Source organism: Psittacula echo, assembly GCF_963264785.1.
Source record: "Psittacula echo genome assembly, chromosome: 7".
Taxonomy (NCBI): Eukaryota; Metazoa; Chordata; class Aves; order Psittaciformes; family Psittacidae; genus Psittacula; species Psittacula echo.
Window position 1 is genome coordinate 52,096,011 of NC_137740.1, and position 17,169 is coordinate 52,113,179.

At 43.1% G+C, this 17,169-nt stretch overlaps 1 protein-coding gene across 1 annotated transcript in view; it reads right to left on the reverse strand.

Annotated features, from left to right (window-relative positions):
- Positions 1-4,287, reverse strand: part of COL24A1 (collagen type XXIV alpha 1 chain) — a gene marked incomplete at both ends in the record, with an annotated part of 135,486 nt that extends 131,199 nt beyond the window's left edge. Inside the window, one exon of the mRNA XM_080624318.1 lies at positions 4,232-4,287. Coding sequence (XP_080480444.1) covers positions 4,232-4,287 — 56 coding nt within the window. The remainder of the gene's footprint in view (positions 1-4,231) is intronic.
- Positions 4,288-17,169: the final 12,882 nt, after the last annotated feature.

A 17,169-nucleotide genomic window follows, 5' to 3' on the forward strand; every position in this document is an offset into this window, starting at 1 on the left:
TCCATTCGTTATACACCAACATGTGGATTTGCATATTTTGACACCTTAACTTTTGGCAGGCAGAACAAATGAATAATTTAAGGAACAGTACAGCATGATAACGGTAATATGTTGTTATTGGTATTGTCACTGTGAAACCATAGATATATCATGTTTTCCAGAAAAAAAAAAAAAATGCACAGAATATACAAGATATTAGAAAAAAGTGCATCATTGCTCCAGTTCTGATCAAAGAAGGAGACTAGGGTGGAAATTACACCTTGCAAATCCCAAGGTGCTTGTAATCACATGTGTTTTAATTAACCACTGCAGTCTTTCCTATTTCTCTCTTCATACTTGCTCCTGCTACAGCCATGAAAAGTCTACTGGAACAGTTCTGCCACTCCTACAAAAGACCTAACATTGACTGCTGTCCAAATAGCAGAACAGCTATGGGACACTCACTTCGGCTTTTTCAGCTCTGAAGACCGGAATTTAAGTTCATAGTTTGTGTCACACAATGATGATCTTTTGCTCTAATGAGAAGCTCAGTGACAGGAGATAGCTGTGTAGGGAAGAAAGTCCATACATTGCACTGTATCAGCTAAAACTCACGACAACTCTTTATTTATTTGACTTTCATCAGCACAAAATGGATTTGCAAGTAGAAATAACATAACATATTTTAGTTAACTCCAGAGTCAGCATGCTTAAAGAACCCCAGAACCCAAAATGCAAAGATAACTCCTCATTACAATAGCCTCTTCCATAACATCAGCCACGTACAAGCTGTGTGTCAGGTTCTGACTCTGTCACCTCCCAGCAAATGTTGTAGGAAGGCAAGAAATTCCAAAATGCTGCCGTGGCTGTAAATTACACAGATGTAACTGGATATACAGAAACATTTAGTGAGAGGTAAAGACAAATGTCTGGCTTACACAGTGCTCTCCAGCTAATGTCAAGAACAGACGAGTGATCAGCTAAGTGAAAATACAGAGACCAGAAACAACCATAGGGCGAGAAGTCCTTTAATGTGTGGGAAAGTTAAGTCTTCCTTTTACCTATTTTTTTCACAGTAAGTAAACCTTTCTGTAAATGAAACCATGTGCAACGTAAAGTGAAGTTGTACAAGGGAGCCCTCCATGGCCAAAGATGAAAAAGGAAATTCTGTCTTTCTCAGAGAAGCTGTTCATGCAAACCCTCCCTTCTTGGTCAAGATCACTACTCTTCACATTTGCAGCTTTTAAGCTTCAGAGCAGCCACTTCTGTCTCCATTCTCTCACCAGAACTGCCCTAAACCATCGGGCTCCCTGCTGTGTTATGCATACATGGCTTGACCCATTGGCTGCCATGGCTGCAAGGAACAAAGCAAGCAGAATCCAGAAACCCTGGACAGCGTGCCCCAGCTGAGCCCACAGTTCCTGGGGAGGCTTGCCCCTCTGGGACGTGACAACAGAAAAATGCAAAAGCATGTGGCAGGGAGGACTCCAAGCAACATATATGCTGGCTGTTTTCCCTCATTTAACATCACACATGAAGCTGTTCCAACACCATTTGGCTATGTTGTGTCCTAGAATCTAGGTTTCTCCTATTTTACATGCAAACACTACCTGAGGGCAACTATATAATCGTTTGGAGGAAGGCACTATCAAATGTGGTTGATACATTTTAAAATAGAGCTTATCTTTCTGATAATCTTTGACATCTTGTGGCTGTCTGCCTCTCCCTATGAGTGGACAGTGACCACTCATGCTTATGTTTTTCCATTATGGGTGATGGAAGAAAAAGAAGGTTGTGGCAAGCAGTGACACAAAATTGCAACCTTGGAAGAAGATTCAGCAATGGACAGAGCTCGGGTTTGGTCAGTGCACAACAGTATCCTCTTCATTCCAGGCTAGTTCCCTAAAGCTTAAGTTTAAAGGAAGAAATACCACTAGCTGGCTGCTAGAGAAGGCAGGAAAACATGTTCCCAGATTAACTGGTACAGATGCTTTCAACCCTGTGCTCATCAGTGATGATGGTTTAATTACCAACACCTGCCCTATGTGCACAGATTCACTGGATCTCCTCAGGACTGCTGAGGAGAATGGCCCAACTTGTGTCCATCCAGCCTGAGGAGGACTTTGGGAAAGGTGACAGCACCTTGTGGACAGAGATGCCCTGGGCTTCTCAAAGATCCCAAGCTGCTAAAAACCTTTCAAGATCTAAAAATAAAGGTATCTTCCTCCTTTGCTACTATAATGATATTAGCCAGCAGCTCCAGTGCTGCTTATCCAATTAAGAGACCTACTACCAAGGTGGCTCAGGGAACACAACAGCCCCAAAAGCCTCTTGGGCAAGTTGCATGCCCTTTGGCCATGGATGCCCCTGTGCAGCTAACCAATGAGGGGGAAGCACCTGAATTCTCTGCCACAAGTTCACAAGACGGGAGAGAGACACAAGGCAAGAAGCAGAGAATCAAAACATGTACTGCTCCGAAAAGCAGAAGCCTAAGAGGAGTCCTGCAACAGTGCTGTGTATCAAAGACAAGAAATTCCCTGTCTGGTGGCTCAGATGCTCTCTGGACAACATTTGGCTTAAGATGAGAAAATACCACATCTAGAACAGTCAACTCTGTTATTATTTATAAAAGGAGAAAAATTAATCAAAAAGAAGTGATTTTAGAGCCATTTCATGAGTACCTCCCTAATTTCCTACACTAGTCCTCTTGTCTAGTTAGTGTACACTGTGTCTTCCTCTGTATTAAGGCAAAAGCACAAAGCTCAAATTCCCACTCCTGTGAAATACTCCCCTTCTCTTGTCTCTGTATACTTGTTTCTACACATTTTGCAGATTGCTCTTCAAACATTTTACAACTCAGCTCTCAGAACTCATGTTTCAAAATTAACTATTCCATCAGCAAATGTAGGGAGAGGTTTAGGAGTCATGCTGCTGTTTCATTTATCTAACCTGCAGAGAAACCCCTACACAGAGAGCAGGTCTGACCTAACATCACTTCCACAAAAAGATGGTCTAGGTTGCAAGGGACTGACTGGTTTGATACATGCAAAGGAAACCAGATCTTTCCGTGACGAATTCTGGTTTCTTAACCCAGGCAAGCAAGCACATTGCTTTCTCTCCAGTCAGGTAAATCAGGGAAACAAGACAGAAGCATAGAAATACATATTCCAGAGCTATCTCAAATTTTGAGCTTGGGTAAACTGCACCTCTGCTACTAATACTACATCACTGTAGTTCAGTTTTTATTTCTGTATCAGCAATATCCATTTACAGACATCATAGAAACTCCTTTTGTAAATTGCAGAGACAATTCCTGCAGAGTCCCCCAGACACAGCCACGAGACACACAGACATGGAAGGCCACCTTCAGGCAGCCACGTAACTGCCCACAAGCATTCAAGCGCACCCAGATTATATACCAGGAACATTTTAGCAGCATAATCCTCACTACAATACATGACAAATCCTTCTCTGTCCCGCTCAGAGCTCTCACTAAACTTAATTCAAGCCACAGCCAGAATAAGCACTTTAAAAAAGGAAACGTATACTGGTAACCTCTACAATATCATTACAACTATCAAAAGTTCACAATCATCTTGCTTCTGCTGCTTTGAGACAAACTGTAGAGGAGAGCGAGCTCTGCTTCTGCAACACAAACGATGACGCACTAGAAACACCTCAGCCTATAGCAGAAGCACGTAAATACAGGGTACCTCATCTGTTATTAAGAGAGCGTTGCCAGCTCTTAGATGTGAATTGTGCAATTTTTTCTTGTTTGCTGTGCTTTAGTAGCCAGGTACCAAAAGGGAAGAAGCCGGGCTCCCGACGGGTGCGGAGACTCACTCTCCCCCAGGATCCCTATTCTCCCAGGAGCCGGGATGCGCTAGCTCTTGAGTCAGGCTGCCCCCACCCCGAGGGCTACGCACCCGTGTTACCTCCCCGGCCTGGCTCGGACAGAAGAAGGGTAACGTGAGGCATGCGGGACAGGACCGGGGACATCCCGAAAGCAAGAGGGAGAGGAGAAAGAAGGGAGTGCGGAGGGGAGAGAAGCACAGCCACGGGCAAGGCGAGGAGCCGGCATCCTGCATCCCTCATCGGTCCTCCAGGAGTACCCGGGACCTCTTAGGGTTACGGCTGCAGAAGGTGGGATTTGAGGACAGCACACCGGGGACATCATCCCCTGCCCCCGGGAGCGGCCCCATCCCTTCCCAGCCCCGGTAGCGATGCGGTGCGCCCCGTCGCCGCCACTTACGTTTGCGCCGCAGGAGAGATGCGTCCTCGCCTTGTCCTCTCGGCTCCCAAATGCATTTGTATGCATTTGCCCGGGCAGCGGAGATCCGAGGGAAAGCCGGAGCCGAGCGCCGCGCCGCCGCCGAGTCAGGTCCGGCCCATCAATCCCCACCGCCCCCGAGGTCTCCGCAGAGCTCCGCGCAAGCCCGAGGGCGGCCCCAGGGCGGCCCGGGGGGGCGGGCGCGACGGGGCGCGGGGTGGGTAGCGCCGGGGAAGCCCCGAGGAGTGCGGCGATGCAGCCGCCTCCCCGGCACCGGCGGCCTCCCCGCCCGCCTCGGTGTTGAATTTCAGCGCTGGCCGCCGGCGATTACATCAGCAAACACGGGGCGGGACGGACCCGGCCGCGCTGCCCCGCGCAGCGACACCCGCGGGGGGGCCCGGGCAGGCAGAACCGTGCGGCCGCCCCGGGTGCGCCCGGTCCAACGGGGCAGCGGGGGTCTGTAAGGGGCAGACAGGTGATGGCGGTCAGCGCATCTGAAGGGCGAGGTGAGCTTTAGGTTCCCACCGGGCTTCAGCTGGGAAGGGCTGGCAGAAAGCTGCAAGTTAAAATGTGGGGATGGAGGAGGAGGGGGGAAGGGAGATGATGAAATGGTGTAAGGAGAAAAAGATGAGTGCGCTGGAGGGTTTACATCTCGAGTATAATTGGAGTGGGATCCAGAAAGCCTCCCTGGAAAATGTTTGAAGAACAGATGTAATTTGGTAGCATTACGATGCCAAAAGAAATACGACACCCTTCACTGTCTTCTTCCTAAAGAGACAAAGGACTTTTTAGCTTTAATTCCCAGTTTTCTTACCTTGTCCCAGTAACGTTCTATTGCAACTCTATCCCATAATACATCTTTATGTAAGCTATCTCTCAGAACAAACAGGGTAGGGTTAAACAATACCAGACCTCGCAATATCCGTGCGGCCAAATCCTGCAGCCTTACTTAGGCAAAACTTCCCATTGACCTAAGCAGAAATTTCATTGCAGTATTTGGCTCTTGCTGGGTGTTACAAGAACAAAAAATTCACGAGACCTGCAGCAACGACCTTCAGGTTGTAGATGACATGAAATAAAAGCAAATATGTTCCCTAACAGCAGAAAACAAAAGAGGCGATAAGGCACAAAGAATGACTGTAGAAGACAAGGATTTTATATTATATTATCTGAGGATGCTCCACTCACCTGAGAAAGACTTTTCTGAGCAATCCAGGTAGCTGGGAACAGGCAGAAAAAACAGGGGAAAAATTGTCAGGGAAAAATTATTTTCAGGCAACACACCAGAGTGGTTTTGAGTTAAATTTCACAGTCAGTCATTTTCAATACCTTGAATCATTCAGAATCTATATAGTCTCACTCGCTACCATTGGATTTCCTATTTGCTTCATTATTTGAGAACAAGGTAAAAGCTGTCAACATTTCCCCTTCCTGCTTCTGTACCCTGCCTTAAACAAAGTGACAGCAAAATGTGAAAATGTGCTTGTTCACTGAAGAGAACATAGTGCCTGCCCAGGGAGGTATTGGATACCGTTGCAGTGAAGGCTTTCTCAGCATTTCTGTTTTAAACCACACTTGAATGGCTTCCAACAACTGCAGTGTCATTTAGGTTTTATTAGCATTAAGATGAACTAAGATGTATGTTACAGATTGGGTTTGGAATGGTTTGGTGCCATTCCATGAAATCTATCAAGCTCTTAAGTAAGATGTCATGTGTGGAGTAGGCTTTGCTTTGCTTCATAGCAAAAATCACTATCAGGTTTATTCTTACATTTGCTTCTTCCATGTGTTCTTACAGCCTAATAAGTGAAACCTACTATGTTTAAAGCTATCATATTACGAGTGTTTATTTCCAGTGCTATATATAGCAGTCTGTATACTTACAAGTAAGGCACCAAGCTCAGGATGCATTAACACTCATTGCAACACAGTGATGCTGGAGTTTCATTTCCCATGGTAAATGTCCCAAGATCCCATTTTTCGTGTTTGCTCTCTCCAGCTTGACCACAGCCTATCCACGATTTCTTTTATCTCTCCAAGTAAACAACAGGATTACTGAAATGCAAACTTAATTCTTTTGAGATATCACTTCTTGCCTTTCTGACACAGTTACAAGCTCATCTTTAGTTTACTTGCTCCTTTTCCAGCAGGTTTTCTTTTCCTCCTTTCATGAGCAGACTTGCTCATCTGTCACTCCAGATTACAGCTGCTGAGTTCCAGCCACACTTTGGGGCGCAGAACAGGAACTACTCTTGAACAGTATAAGAGGCAAAGAAAATGGTTCCTATCTCTGATTTTCCTTCCAGAAAATGTACAGGAGAAAGCAATGGTTGGTATACTGCCAAAGCCTAAAATTAAAGAAAAAAAATGGATAAGAAATTGAAAGAAAATGTGCAACATGGGAATGTGAGGACTGAGTGTTGCAGCCTGAGCCTTATCCCGCTGCAGTCAGTAGGAACTTTACCTTAGACTTGAGTAGGAGCAGAACAGGACCCACTCAAGTTTCCTGGTACGGTCCCAGTATTAGGAATTTTTGGCAGAAGATCCACAGTGCTATTGAGTTCCCTTTGGAGAACTGATTTTCCCTGCACACCACAATATATGGTGTTAGGCTACATACCAAAACTGCTGGAACCTAGTTCAGCAAAATTATTTAGAATTCTGACTGTGGCAGCCAAAAAAATGTTTAACATACTGCTCCGGTTAAAGAAAGTTACTCAGCTATCAAATATGATTCACAAGTACAAGAAATGGAAAGGATTACAGCATGTCTTTTACAACAATCAGCTAAAATTGAAGGAAGGGGGACTCCAGGTGTGAAGCCATTAGACATGTCTATTTCTTTGTAGAAAGTGAAAGACATTGTAATGACCAGGGTTTGCCTTCTCTCTTCAGATACGCCTGTTACCTTCTGATAGAAGGCGTTTTTGAGAATCAGTGTTCTCCAGTCTTGAATAGGCCTAAAATCTTGAAATGCCTTTGAAAAGCACAATTGATTACTTTTTAGATTAATCCTATCCCTTCTAATTTTCTACTAGCAAACTAAGGAGACAATTAACATAAATTTATATTCTGAAGAATTCAGGGTGGAGAGGATTTTTCTGCCTTACAAGACCAACACACAAAAACTTTTGAGCAGAAGGAGGAAAGGAGAGATGCTGTGGGTACAGGGGACCAAATTTAAGAGGTCCAGGCTACAGAGCAAAAAGTGGCATGACAGTCAGGACTGACAAAAATGCCAAGCCACAGATGACCGTATAGACTACTGAGATTCCTTAAGATGCTTAGCTAGAGCAAAAAAGGGAATATATCCAGCCAGGAGCAAGCAGAAGAGAGCCTGAATGAACCACAAGCCAGAGTAGAGGCTCCAGACCACAAAGCTCCAGCAGCTCCAGCTGAGAAAGGTGTCTCGCTGTAGCCAAGATACTAGCAATTGTTTACCAGACCAGGCATCTTCTATTCCAGAATGTCACTGCTATAGCAGAGACCCACCCTAAACCAGAGTTAAAGCTCTCGTGGAGAGAGCTGAAACAGGCAACTGAAGCAAAGCCTTCTGGAAGAGCAAACCCACGCCCAGCAGCTGAAAAGCTGTGACATCTTGTTCCAGCGATGGCACATCGTATGCCATACCAAGAATGCAGCGAAGCCCAGCCAAACACACAAGAAAACATTAAAGGAAGAGAGGAGCCTGAGAAGCAGTTATTAGGAAAGTAATAAGGGAATGGAAAATACGAGAACAAGAATGAGTGCAACGTGGGAACCCTGAGAAAGGCTTGCCAAATGAGAAGACTCCAGTTACCAAATAGACCAAACTGGCAAGAGAGAAGCACAGTAACTATTTCCATCTCAGAGGGGCTCTGGAGCCTAAGAGCAACTTGTGAAAGAAAAAACAGAGAAGGAGCTAGAGAAAACCCAATTACTTTCATTTTTAGTTAATCTTTATCCCATCATTGATAGAGTGCTTTGCCATCCAGGCAGGCAGTGGAGACACCCACTCTTACAGACAGAAGTTGTATTTGACATGAGGTATTTTCTGGGATACTCATTGAACTGAAAATCCCCTTGTAGGTGAAGTCCATAAATAGGACCAAGGGTCTGTATTCCCATGGCCAAATTGCCACCTCTACTGACATGTCCTGACAAAGACACAAAGATCAAGACAGGCCTCAGCAGGTGTGTTCCTCCACCAGAGTAGTGGCTGAAACCTTCTGTCACAGGCATTCAGCAACCTCAGTGGGGTTCCATGCACCAGGGCTTTCCCAGCAGGTCCCTCCAAAGCCTCCTGCCCACTGCAGGAGCCCTCCCCAACGTGGGGGTCTCTGTCATTATATAAAATGTGCCCTGTCTCCACCAGTAAAAGGAAGCAAAAACCTGGTTTTGAGAAATAAATAAAAAGTTGTAGTTGTCCTACATGAAAAAACACTAGCTCCTAGTACTAGCAGACTTAAGTTGACCTCTTTGGTAGTGCTCCATAGTGGCCTTTCACATTGGAAGGATGAGTCAAAAATCCCTTAGAGACACATTAAAGAGCATCTTTCTCCAGGTTAAAATCTGCAGGTATTACTTGAAAATTACCATCTATGAAAGAATTTGGAATTAAATTATTCATACTCATATGGTGCTCTTGTCCTGCTAGCAAAATCTCATCAGCACCAAAAATTGCTCACACATCTGGAAGAACCAGCACAGTCATCTGAGAAGCATTTCATTCCCAAGCCGCAGAGAGCTCTGCATTAGGCTAGTCCTTTATAAAGACATTCCCCTTTCTTTTCTCAGCAGCTGTGGGAGATGCTTAATTCTGCTTTAGTCCTGGAAAGGTCTTTCTTGACCATCTCCGCTTCCAGTCTTGGGACTGTGCAGGTTTTCACACTGCTGCCCTACAGCCAAAAATGTGTTCCCCGATATTCCTTCTGCAGTAACTAAAATACAGTTTTGACCTGCTTCTGCAAAATTAGCTTTCAAAAATTAGTTTTAAAACTTCAAGGGGAGTTTGCAGAAGCCTCAGACCTCCACTTTCGCACCTGATGAGAGGTGAGATACCGGTGCTCAGTGGCTAACACCATGTTGAATCTCTGCCTTGGAGTAAGAGGACTTCTCACATTAAAAGTCTTATAAGAATTTTCTCCTCAGTTATAGAAGCAGAAAATTTAATGAGATCAGTTTATGACCTTAAGAATGGTGCAAAAATAGTTGTTTGAGGCAGCCACAAGAACTCCATTGCTTCTGCCCAAACTTTAAAAGACAGAAAGAAATAATATCATAATACTATGGATACTTATGAATGCCATCTTTGGGAAGAGAGAAGTGTAATCAGAAAAGCATACATAATTTTACCAACTTCACATGGTTATCTCAACAATAAGCAATTGCTCTGGTATGTCTGAAAGTCTCCTCCAACTTCCCACCAATTCTCTCTACTGTTTTTTAAAGATCCTGAGTCTCTCAGCACACACCATACCAAATTCATGCAAAACAATGGAATAATTTAAACCTCACAACATTTGTTGATAACGTCCATCAAAACAGGAGTTTCCAGACTCAGAGGTATTAGTAGTGATGAATACAGAAGTTGCACTATTTCCCTTCTTCCCTCTGCCTCCCTGCCCACAAGTAAGTCATGAGACTTCTTCAGGAGTCTTTAGCTCCCAATAAAGGAAACAAATGGGGCTTACTGTTGTTTGCTTTCTTGAAATCTCTCGCTTTAAGAAGAAAGCCAAGTGTACTGTCAAGTTCTACATTGTATTTTTGGATGATGAACATTTAATTTCCAAATTAAAAATTCTAGATCAGGCATGTATAATGGCAGGTAAAGTCTTCTATAGAGAGACTTGAAGTAGATTGCTTTTTCTGAAAATACCAGACAGATGAATATGTAGAATCCAAGACCAAAATACACTGGCACTAACTTTGATGCTGATATTTTTACAATAGCAAAATAATTAATTTTTTGTAAATCCCTTCCAGCTGTACCACCAGTATAGCATAGTATTTTTAATAGGCTATTTTCATCACCTTATTTTTAGAGATGAAATTTTGTGCTTCAGTTATTTAAAATTGATTAGCTATGTGGGTGAGAACTACTGTTGCAAGAAAGTAAAGGACTAGGATTTTAAACAGGCACAGAGCAACCCTTCCCCCCTCCCACTTATACAAAAAAGTAAAACTGAGTAAATTCCTCCTATAAACACCGATAAAGAGAAAAATTATGAATACATCTGAAACATGAGACTTTTTCTGCTTGGATCAAGCAAGTTCATTAAGCCAGATGTGCCTGGATTATTCTTATTAGAGAGAGCTATAAAAACTTCATGGTTGTTTAGTTATCCGGTGTTGGCTTAGCCATAGTCAAAAGTTGAACAACAGATGACATGAGTAACTGCAACACATTGACCTAAACACACACGCAACAGTTCAGTGAACGAACATTATTAAGATTGAGAGATCCAGAACTTGTCAAAGTACCAGCATTAACTTACATTGCAACCTCACTCTCCATGCTAGAATCCTTATGGGATCGTGCATCATTTTTCACAGGCCTCCAACCTTCTTCTGGTGATCCAGGTCCTCCACAGGCAGATGCCTCCAGGAAATACAGGGGTGAAACCTGCGGTGTCTCTCCTGGACACAAGTGAACTGCTGCTTTTTGAAAGACTTACAACCTGCATGAATTGTAAGGGCAAGGCAAGAGATATCAGGCTGGCACAATAGCCTTGCGCACTGCCAGATTTTAGCCATTTTCTTTGAAGCAGGCAATACCAAACCTTACCTCAGTCTCCATTTTCAAACACAGGCACAACAATATGCTTTTTACCTCCCTTCAGATAGTACTGGAGCTATTTAACCTTGTCTGAAACCATCCAGCTGAAACGGATGCTCACACAGAAAAAAATGTAGATATCTCTGAAACAAATGAGGAAAAAAAGTCCATTAAAATTCTATACTTTGTTCTTTTTCCATTTGATATAGTTTGGGATCGCTTTTTTGTCTTAAATACTTATGGCATTAGAACATACATACAGAAAAGCATTTATGGCTATCAGATGTTTAGTTTTGCCTTAGATTGGTCGACCAACACGCGTAAGCTAGCTGCTCTTTTCCAAAGCAAAGTATTCTCTCTTAATAGCTAACTTGCTATGATTTCAAAGTTATGTATGTAAATATACCAGCATCATTACTTGCCTGTTAGAAAAAAATGGATTTTAATAAAAACTTACACCAAAGCTAACATTTCATTCCTTTACAAAGAATTGCAGCTATAACCTTTCTTATCTCAAAAAGTATTTTTATGGTTTAAACACACCTTAAGAAGTTGGATAAATCCGCAGAGGTTTCCAGAAGATTTGTGTTGTTCTTGAAGTGACATTGTTGATTAGAAAATTATTGCCCTACGCTTAATATCCTTTACAAGTTTGTGTTGAGGTTTCTTTTTGAGGGGAGGAAGGTGTTTTGTTGCAGGGGTTTTTATTTTGTTTTGGGGGTTTATTTCTTGTCATTCACTAGGGTAATTCATTTGGAGTATTCACACATCCTAAAACACCGTATTTATCAACGCAGACACCTGAGGAAACAGTGGCAATTAAGAGGTTTTACATTTGCCAAGACATAAAAGCCTCTCTTCAAATCCATCTGGATTTGTGAGGTGGGCTGATGCCAACCTTATGAAGTTTAACCATGCCAAGTGCAAGGTCCTACACCTGGGTCGGAGCGATCCCAGGCACGGCTACAGATTGGGCAGAGAAGAGATTCAGAGCAGCCCTGCAGAGAAGGACTTGGGGGTGTTGGTCAATGAGAAAATGAACATGAGCCGGCTTCAGTGTACGCTCGCAGCCCAGAAAGCCAACCGTATCCTGGGCTGCATCAAAAGGAGCGTGACCAGCAGGTTGAAGGAGGTGAACCTGCTCCTCTACTCTGCTCTCATGAGACCTCACTTGGAGTATTGTGTGCAGTTCTGGTGTCCTCAACATAAAAAGGACACGGAACTGTTGTAACAAGTCCAGAGGAGGGCCACGAGGATGATCAGGGGACTGGAGCACCTCCTGTATGAAGACAGGCTGAGAAAGTTGGGGCTGTTCAGCCTGGAGAAGAGAAGGCTGCGTGGAGACCTCACAGCAGCCTTCCAGTATCTGAAGGGGGCCTACAAGGATGCTGGGGATGGACTATTCATCAGGGACTGTAGTGACAGGACAAGGGGTAACGGGTTCAAACTTCAACAGGGGAAGTTTAGATTGGATATAAGGAAGAAATTCTTTACTGAGAGGGTGATGAGGCACTGGAATGGGTTGCCCAGGGAGGTTGTGAATGCTCCATCCTTGGCGGTGTTCAAGGCCAGGCTGGATGAGGCCTTGGGTGACATGGTTTAGTGTGGGGTGTCCCTGCCCATGGCAGGGGGGTTGGAACAAGATGATCTTAAGGTCCTTTCCAACCCTAACTATTCTATGATTCTATATTTCAGTAACACAATCCTTGATATGAATATAGCCTTAATTTTTGGAAATACCATCTCTACCAGGTCCAATTTACCTTTGCAAAATCCCAGTAACCATCAAATACACGGGTTTTGTGGAACTCCAGATTTCAGGAAGTGGGTCACATGGAAGGGGAGCATTTCACACATGCCTCTGACAGCCAACAGCAACTCTGCGCCTTCACTCAACACTATTTACTGCACTTTGGAGGATGGAAGAGATGTTGAAGGCTTTTGGTTTAGAAAATTTGGGGATAGGAAGCATCATTCTGGGCTTCATACCAATTGCTGGAAGAAATAACATGTACTGGGAACAGTCAGGTAAGGGTGCCCTTGTCCTACATGTGCATGGAAACAATGAATTACTTCAGAAATGAAGACATTCATCTGTTTTAACAAAAAGAGCATTTTATTACCTACATGATATTGTTGAGGAAATGCTGGTGCTCACAAAAGCACTAAAAACCTGATCACTACCATCAGACTGTCATCAAGTAACAGGAAGAATCCCCACGGCACCAAAGCTGCTTGTTCTGTGCTATCAAATTTTACACACTCAAATTACTACACTTGGCAGTCTGACAGTAAAAAAAATCAAATCTTCATTTTGCATAGCAGCAGGTAACCTATTACTCCAAATTCATAAATAATTTAACAGACTAGCTATCAGAAAAACATTTGCTAACACTGACAATCTCTGCCTTGTTGATGTTAGGGAATTTATTTTCCATTCCCTCCTATGCCTCTCTAGTTCAGCTGCTTCCCTCATTTGACAATCTTCCATGAAGACACTGAAGATACCACAAAGCATTTGGAAGAGGGAGTGTTTATAAAGCTTATAAATAGACTGTGCTGTATCCAGAGTAGTTAATTGTAAGCAAAGAAAAAATGTTAATAACTTACAAGTATGCCAGATGACTGAAAATCCAAGATTCATTCAGATGTTAGGCATAGGTTGCATGCTATATGCATGTAGGCTATGTGCCACTGTGTAATCTGAGGGCAAGAAAAATAAGTGATGGGCTACATGCAGACCAAATGCATGTAACACAGCTGAAATATCAATTGAGCCAGATGTTAATTTAGCTCATGACCCTGAAAATACATTCCTGCAACCTTATGCACCATGTGCAAGGCACGATGTGTTTTTCCAGACTATTTACTGAAAAAGGAATTATTCTGAAAGAAAAGCCTTAAACCCCTTAGAATTCTTCAGAGCTTTGCCATTGCAAATACAGCTTCTGGGGAGAATTTTAGGAAAAGAACAGTAAGAACTGGAAAGATACCTTGTTCTTACTGTGGAAGCAGCTAGTTCGCAGTGAAAAACCTTGGCCCTCCTTGCCCCCTGCTGTTATGTTTTAAAAATTAACACAGGGCTCCATCAGATCAATGTTTATTTCAGACAGGGAGGTTCTGGCTGAGCTGTAACACATGTCCTTGGCCTGTTTTAAGTAGCATATCAGAGTGAATCATCTACTTCAGTAATACTGTGTCTTATTTCTGTCTCTTGTTTAGAGAGGTAATGCATAGCACGGGTATCTTTCAGGATTTAGTCTCCAGTCTGTGACACAATTACATGTACACATGCTGTGATATGTGACTGCAGTCCGTTAAGCAGCAGCAACTCTGAACTTCCACACTCCATACACATCTCGATTTAACTCCTATAGTCCAAAATGTTATCTAATCCTTCCGCCTTGTGTCTCCCAGAGATATAATACAGAAAAATCTTCATTATTATATCATTCAAGCCATTTGTTTTTTCTAGGAGTCTAAATGCATGGTACTAACAGTAGCCTGCAGGGCTTTCTAGCCAGACACAGGAGCTGGTTGCAGAGGGAGCACACACAGCACAACATGTTACCCTCCAGCTCTCAGCACCAGACAGTTATTTCTAAGCACAGTATCAAATGCATGCTATGTAAAAATTGCTGATAGTTGCCATAAGATATTAGTGAGCTCCTCAAAAACAAAATGGCTTTTTGGGTCATTGAGATCCCTTCTTTACTCTCAGCAATGTACTTTTTGCAGAGGCACATTCAGAGCTGGCCCCCAGAGATAGATGATGGCTGTGCTCAGTCCGTCCCCTGAGTTGCTGAATTCAGTAAGGTCCTATCAGTAACACTGCGGTTCTCCACAGGATTTAAGACTAGTGGTCTTGTTGCATCTTATTGAGTGCCTTCCTTATCTCCCCCAAGAACTACTCTCCACAGTGATAATATCAGATAAATAATACTGTAGCAAAGTGTGGCCCTTTGCAACATTGCATCTGCATTCTCTCTACCATTGTGCCGCAGCTTGGGGTTTCTTGACACAAAATGGCTTCCTTCCCAGACTGTTGTTGTACAGTTCCAAGTACAAAGCAAATAGCTTGATAGATGGTGGCCCTTCAAATTGCATTGGGCTTTTTTGTCCTGTGGTGCATAAATCTCCCAAACAATACCAGCTGCGTTATGACAACTTTATTAGGTCTCAGTTACCGGATTGACATTTCCACCACCACATTAGGCTCTGCAGCATAGGCTTGCTATTGTCTGACTAAGCTCACATATCTGAAAAGTGTAAACAGCAGTATACTATGCTGCTGATATTCCTGATGAATTTTAAAGCAAAACCAGGAATAGTCTACTAATAGGGAGCCATTCAGTTTTCCTGTTTAACTCGGATGCACCTCTTGACAGTGTCCCAAGAGCCTCATGGGAACCCCATGGGAACCTCATTCATTTGCATTTTGCTTCTTCTGGATGGAGTTTGGACCTGGTGCCTCTTTCTACTCTTTGCCCCTCCATTTGTGGTATGAGAAAATGTAAAGCCAGATTATTTGCCATCTTTTTTGGTATTCTGCTTTCATCAACATCAATGACAGGTAATGCAATCTCACACCAGGGGTTTATTTTGGTTTGCTTCCCTTTATCATATTTTCAGTTTCAGTTTAGCTTACAGTTGTGCAATCCCTAATGTGCTACACTAGGAATTCATTGTGAGAGAAGAACAGCAACTCACTTACCAATACCCCACCATTCAACTTGTGTCGTCTGCATACTGTCTCATATATAAAGGAGTAAAATAAGTCCTTACAAATAAGTTGTAGGAGGTAATTTTTAGTCTCTTTGTAGAGCAAGGCAAGGTGTGCTCTGAAATGATATAAAGAAATATAGCTCATACTTTGCAAGAGTTCTCTTCAAGAAAACCGGTTTGGAGACCTTATTTTTTTTGCCTAAACATGATATATTCATGAGTTCCGTGTTTCAATGTTGACAATTAATTAAGACTTTAACTTGTTTTCTGCAGAGGCATCTCACGGGCACATGTCTGAGCTCTTTTGCAATTTCATGTACAAATATTTACAATAAACAGCAAATGCCCACAAGGGGAGTGAGGAGTCCTGGTTGTGTTGTGCATTTAACCTCGGTGAAACCTAGAAGACTTTACTACTGACATTTCTTTGGGCCATTGTAACTGAAGCAATAGCTGCTGATGTTATCAACAGCCACACACCACCATCTAAAACTGACCAAATTTCAGGGCAAGAAGATCCACAGATAATTTCGATGCAAGATTTGTGTGCTTGTGACAAGAATAGGAAAAAAATTGTCAGAAACCATGGAGGAAGAACACTGGCATGAAAGTGCCAGCTGTGGAAACAGCTTCTTTAGGAAGACCTCAGAGATTCTCCAAGTACGAATATTTACCAAAAAGATACTTTTCCTTCTTTGATTTTTCAGGTACTAAGACAAGATCTTATACATTTCAGTTAAATGTGACTGCTTTAGAGAACACTTAATTCCACTGTTAGGTGTTACTCTGTACTGGAATAACCTTTCAGGCCTTTTTTGAAGACCTGCCCTGCAAGTGAATCAAGATTGTAAAGGAATGTTTGCCCCCAACCTTTGAAAGGTTAGTTTATAGACTCCATAGGTTTATACAAACAGCTTCAAACCCTTTTAAATCTGGAAGAAGATGCATACCTAACTTGAAAGTTAGCAATGTCATGTGTATTTAGGAGGACGTTCATCTCTTTATGAAGAAAGAGAGCTTCTCGCCCTGAACCTGGCACTGCTTTCTCAGGGAGAATGAAGTATGGGCAGTTTCCTTCCACAACCCTGCGGTCAGGGCTGCTTTACAGCTTCCTTATGTGAAGACCCAGGGACAGATGGACTGCATTCTCAGCAGCCTCTGGGCTGAGCTGTGTTTTGTCACAGAACTTTGCCTGCTCCTCACCTAGAATCTCTGAACCAGGACCTTCCCTTTACTGAAAGTTACGTGTGGGAAACAGCATGGAGAAAACTCCATCAGTAACCAAAATTCCTCAGCCTTTAAAGAGTCAGAACTGTATTAGGCTGACATAAAAATGGAAACGGGAAAACATGTGGCATTAGCCTGTCGTACCTTGCAGCATCATGGGCTGCTTTGAGTGAAACAGATCTGATGGGTTGGTTTTGACGTCCGGGAGCTG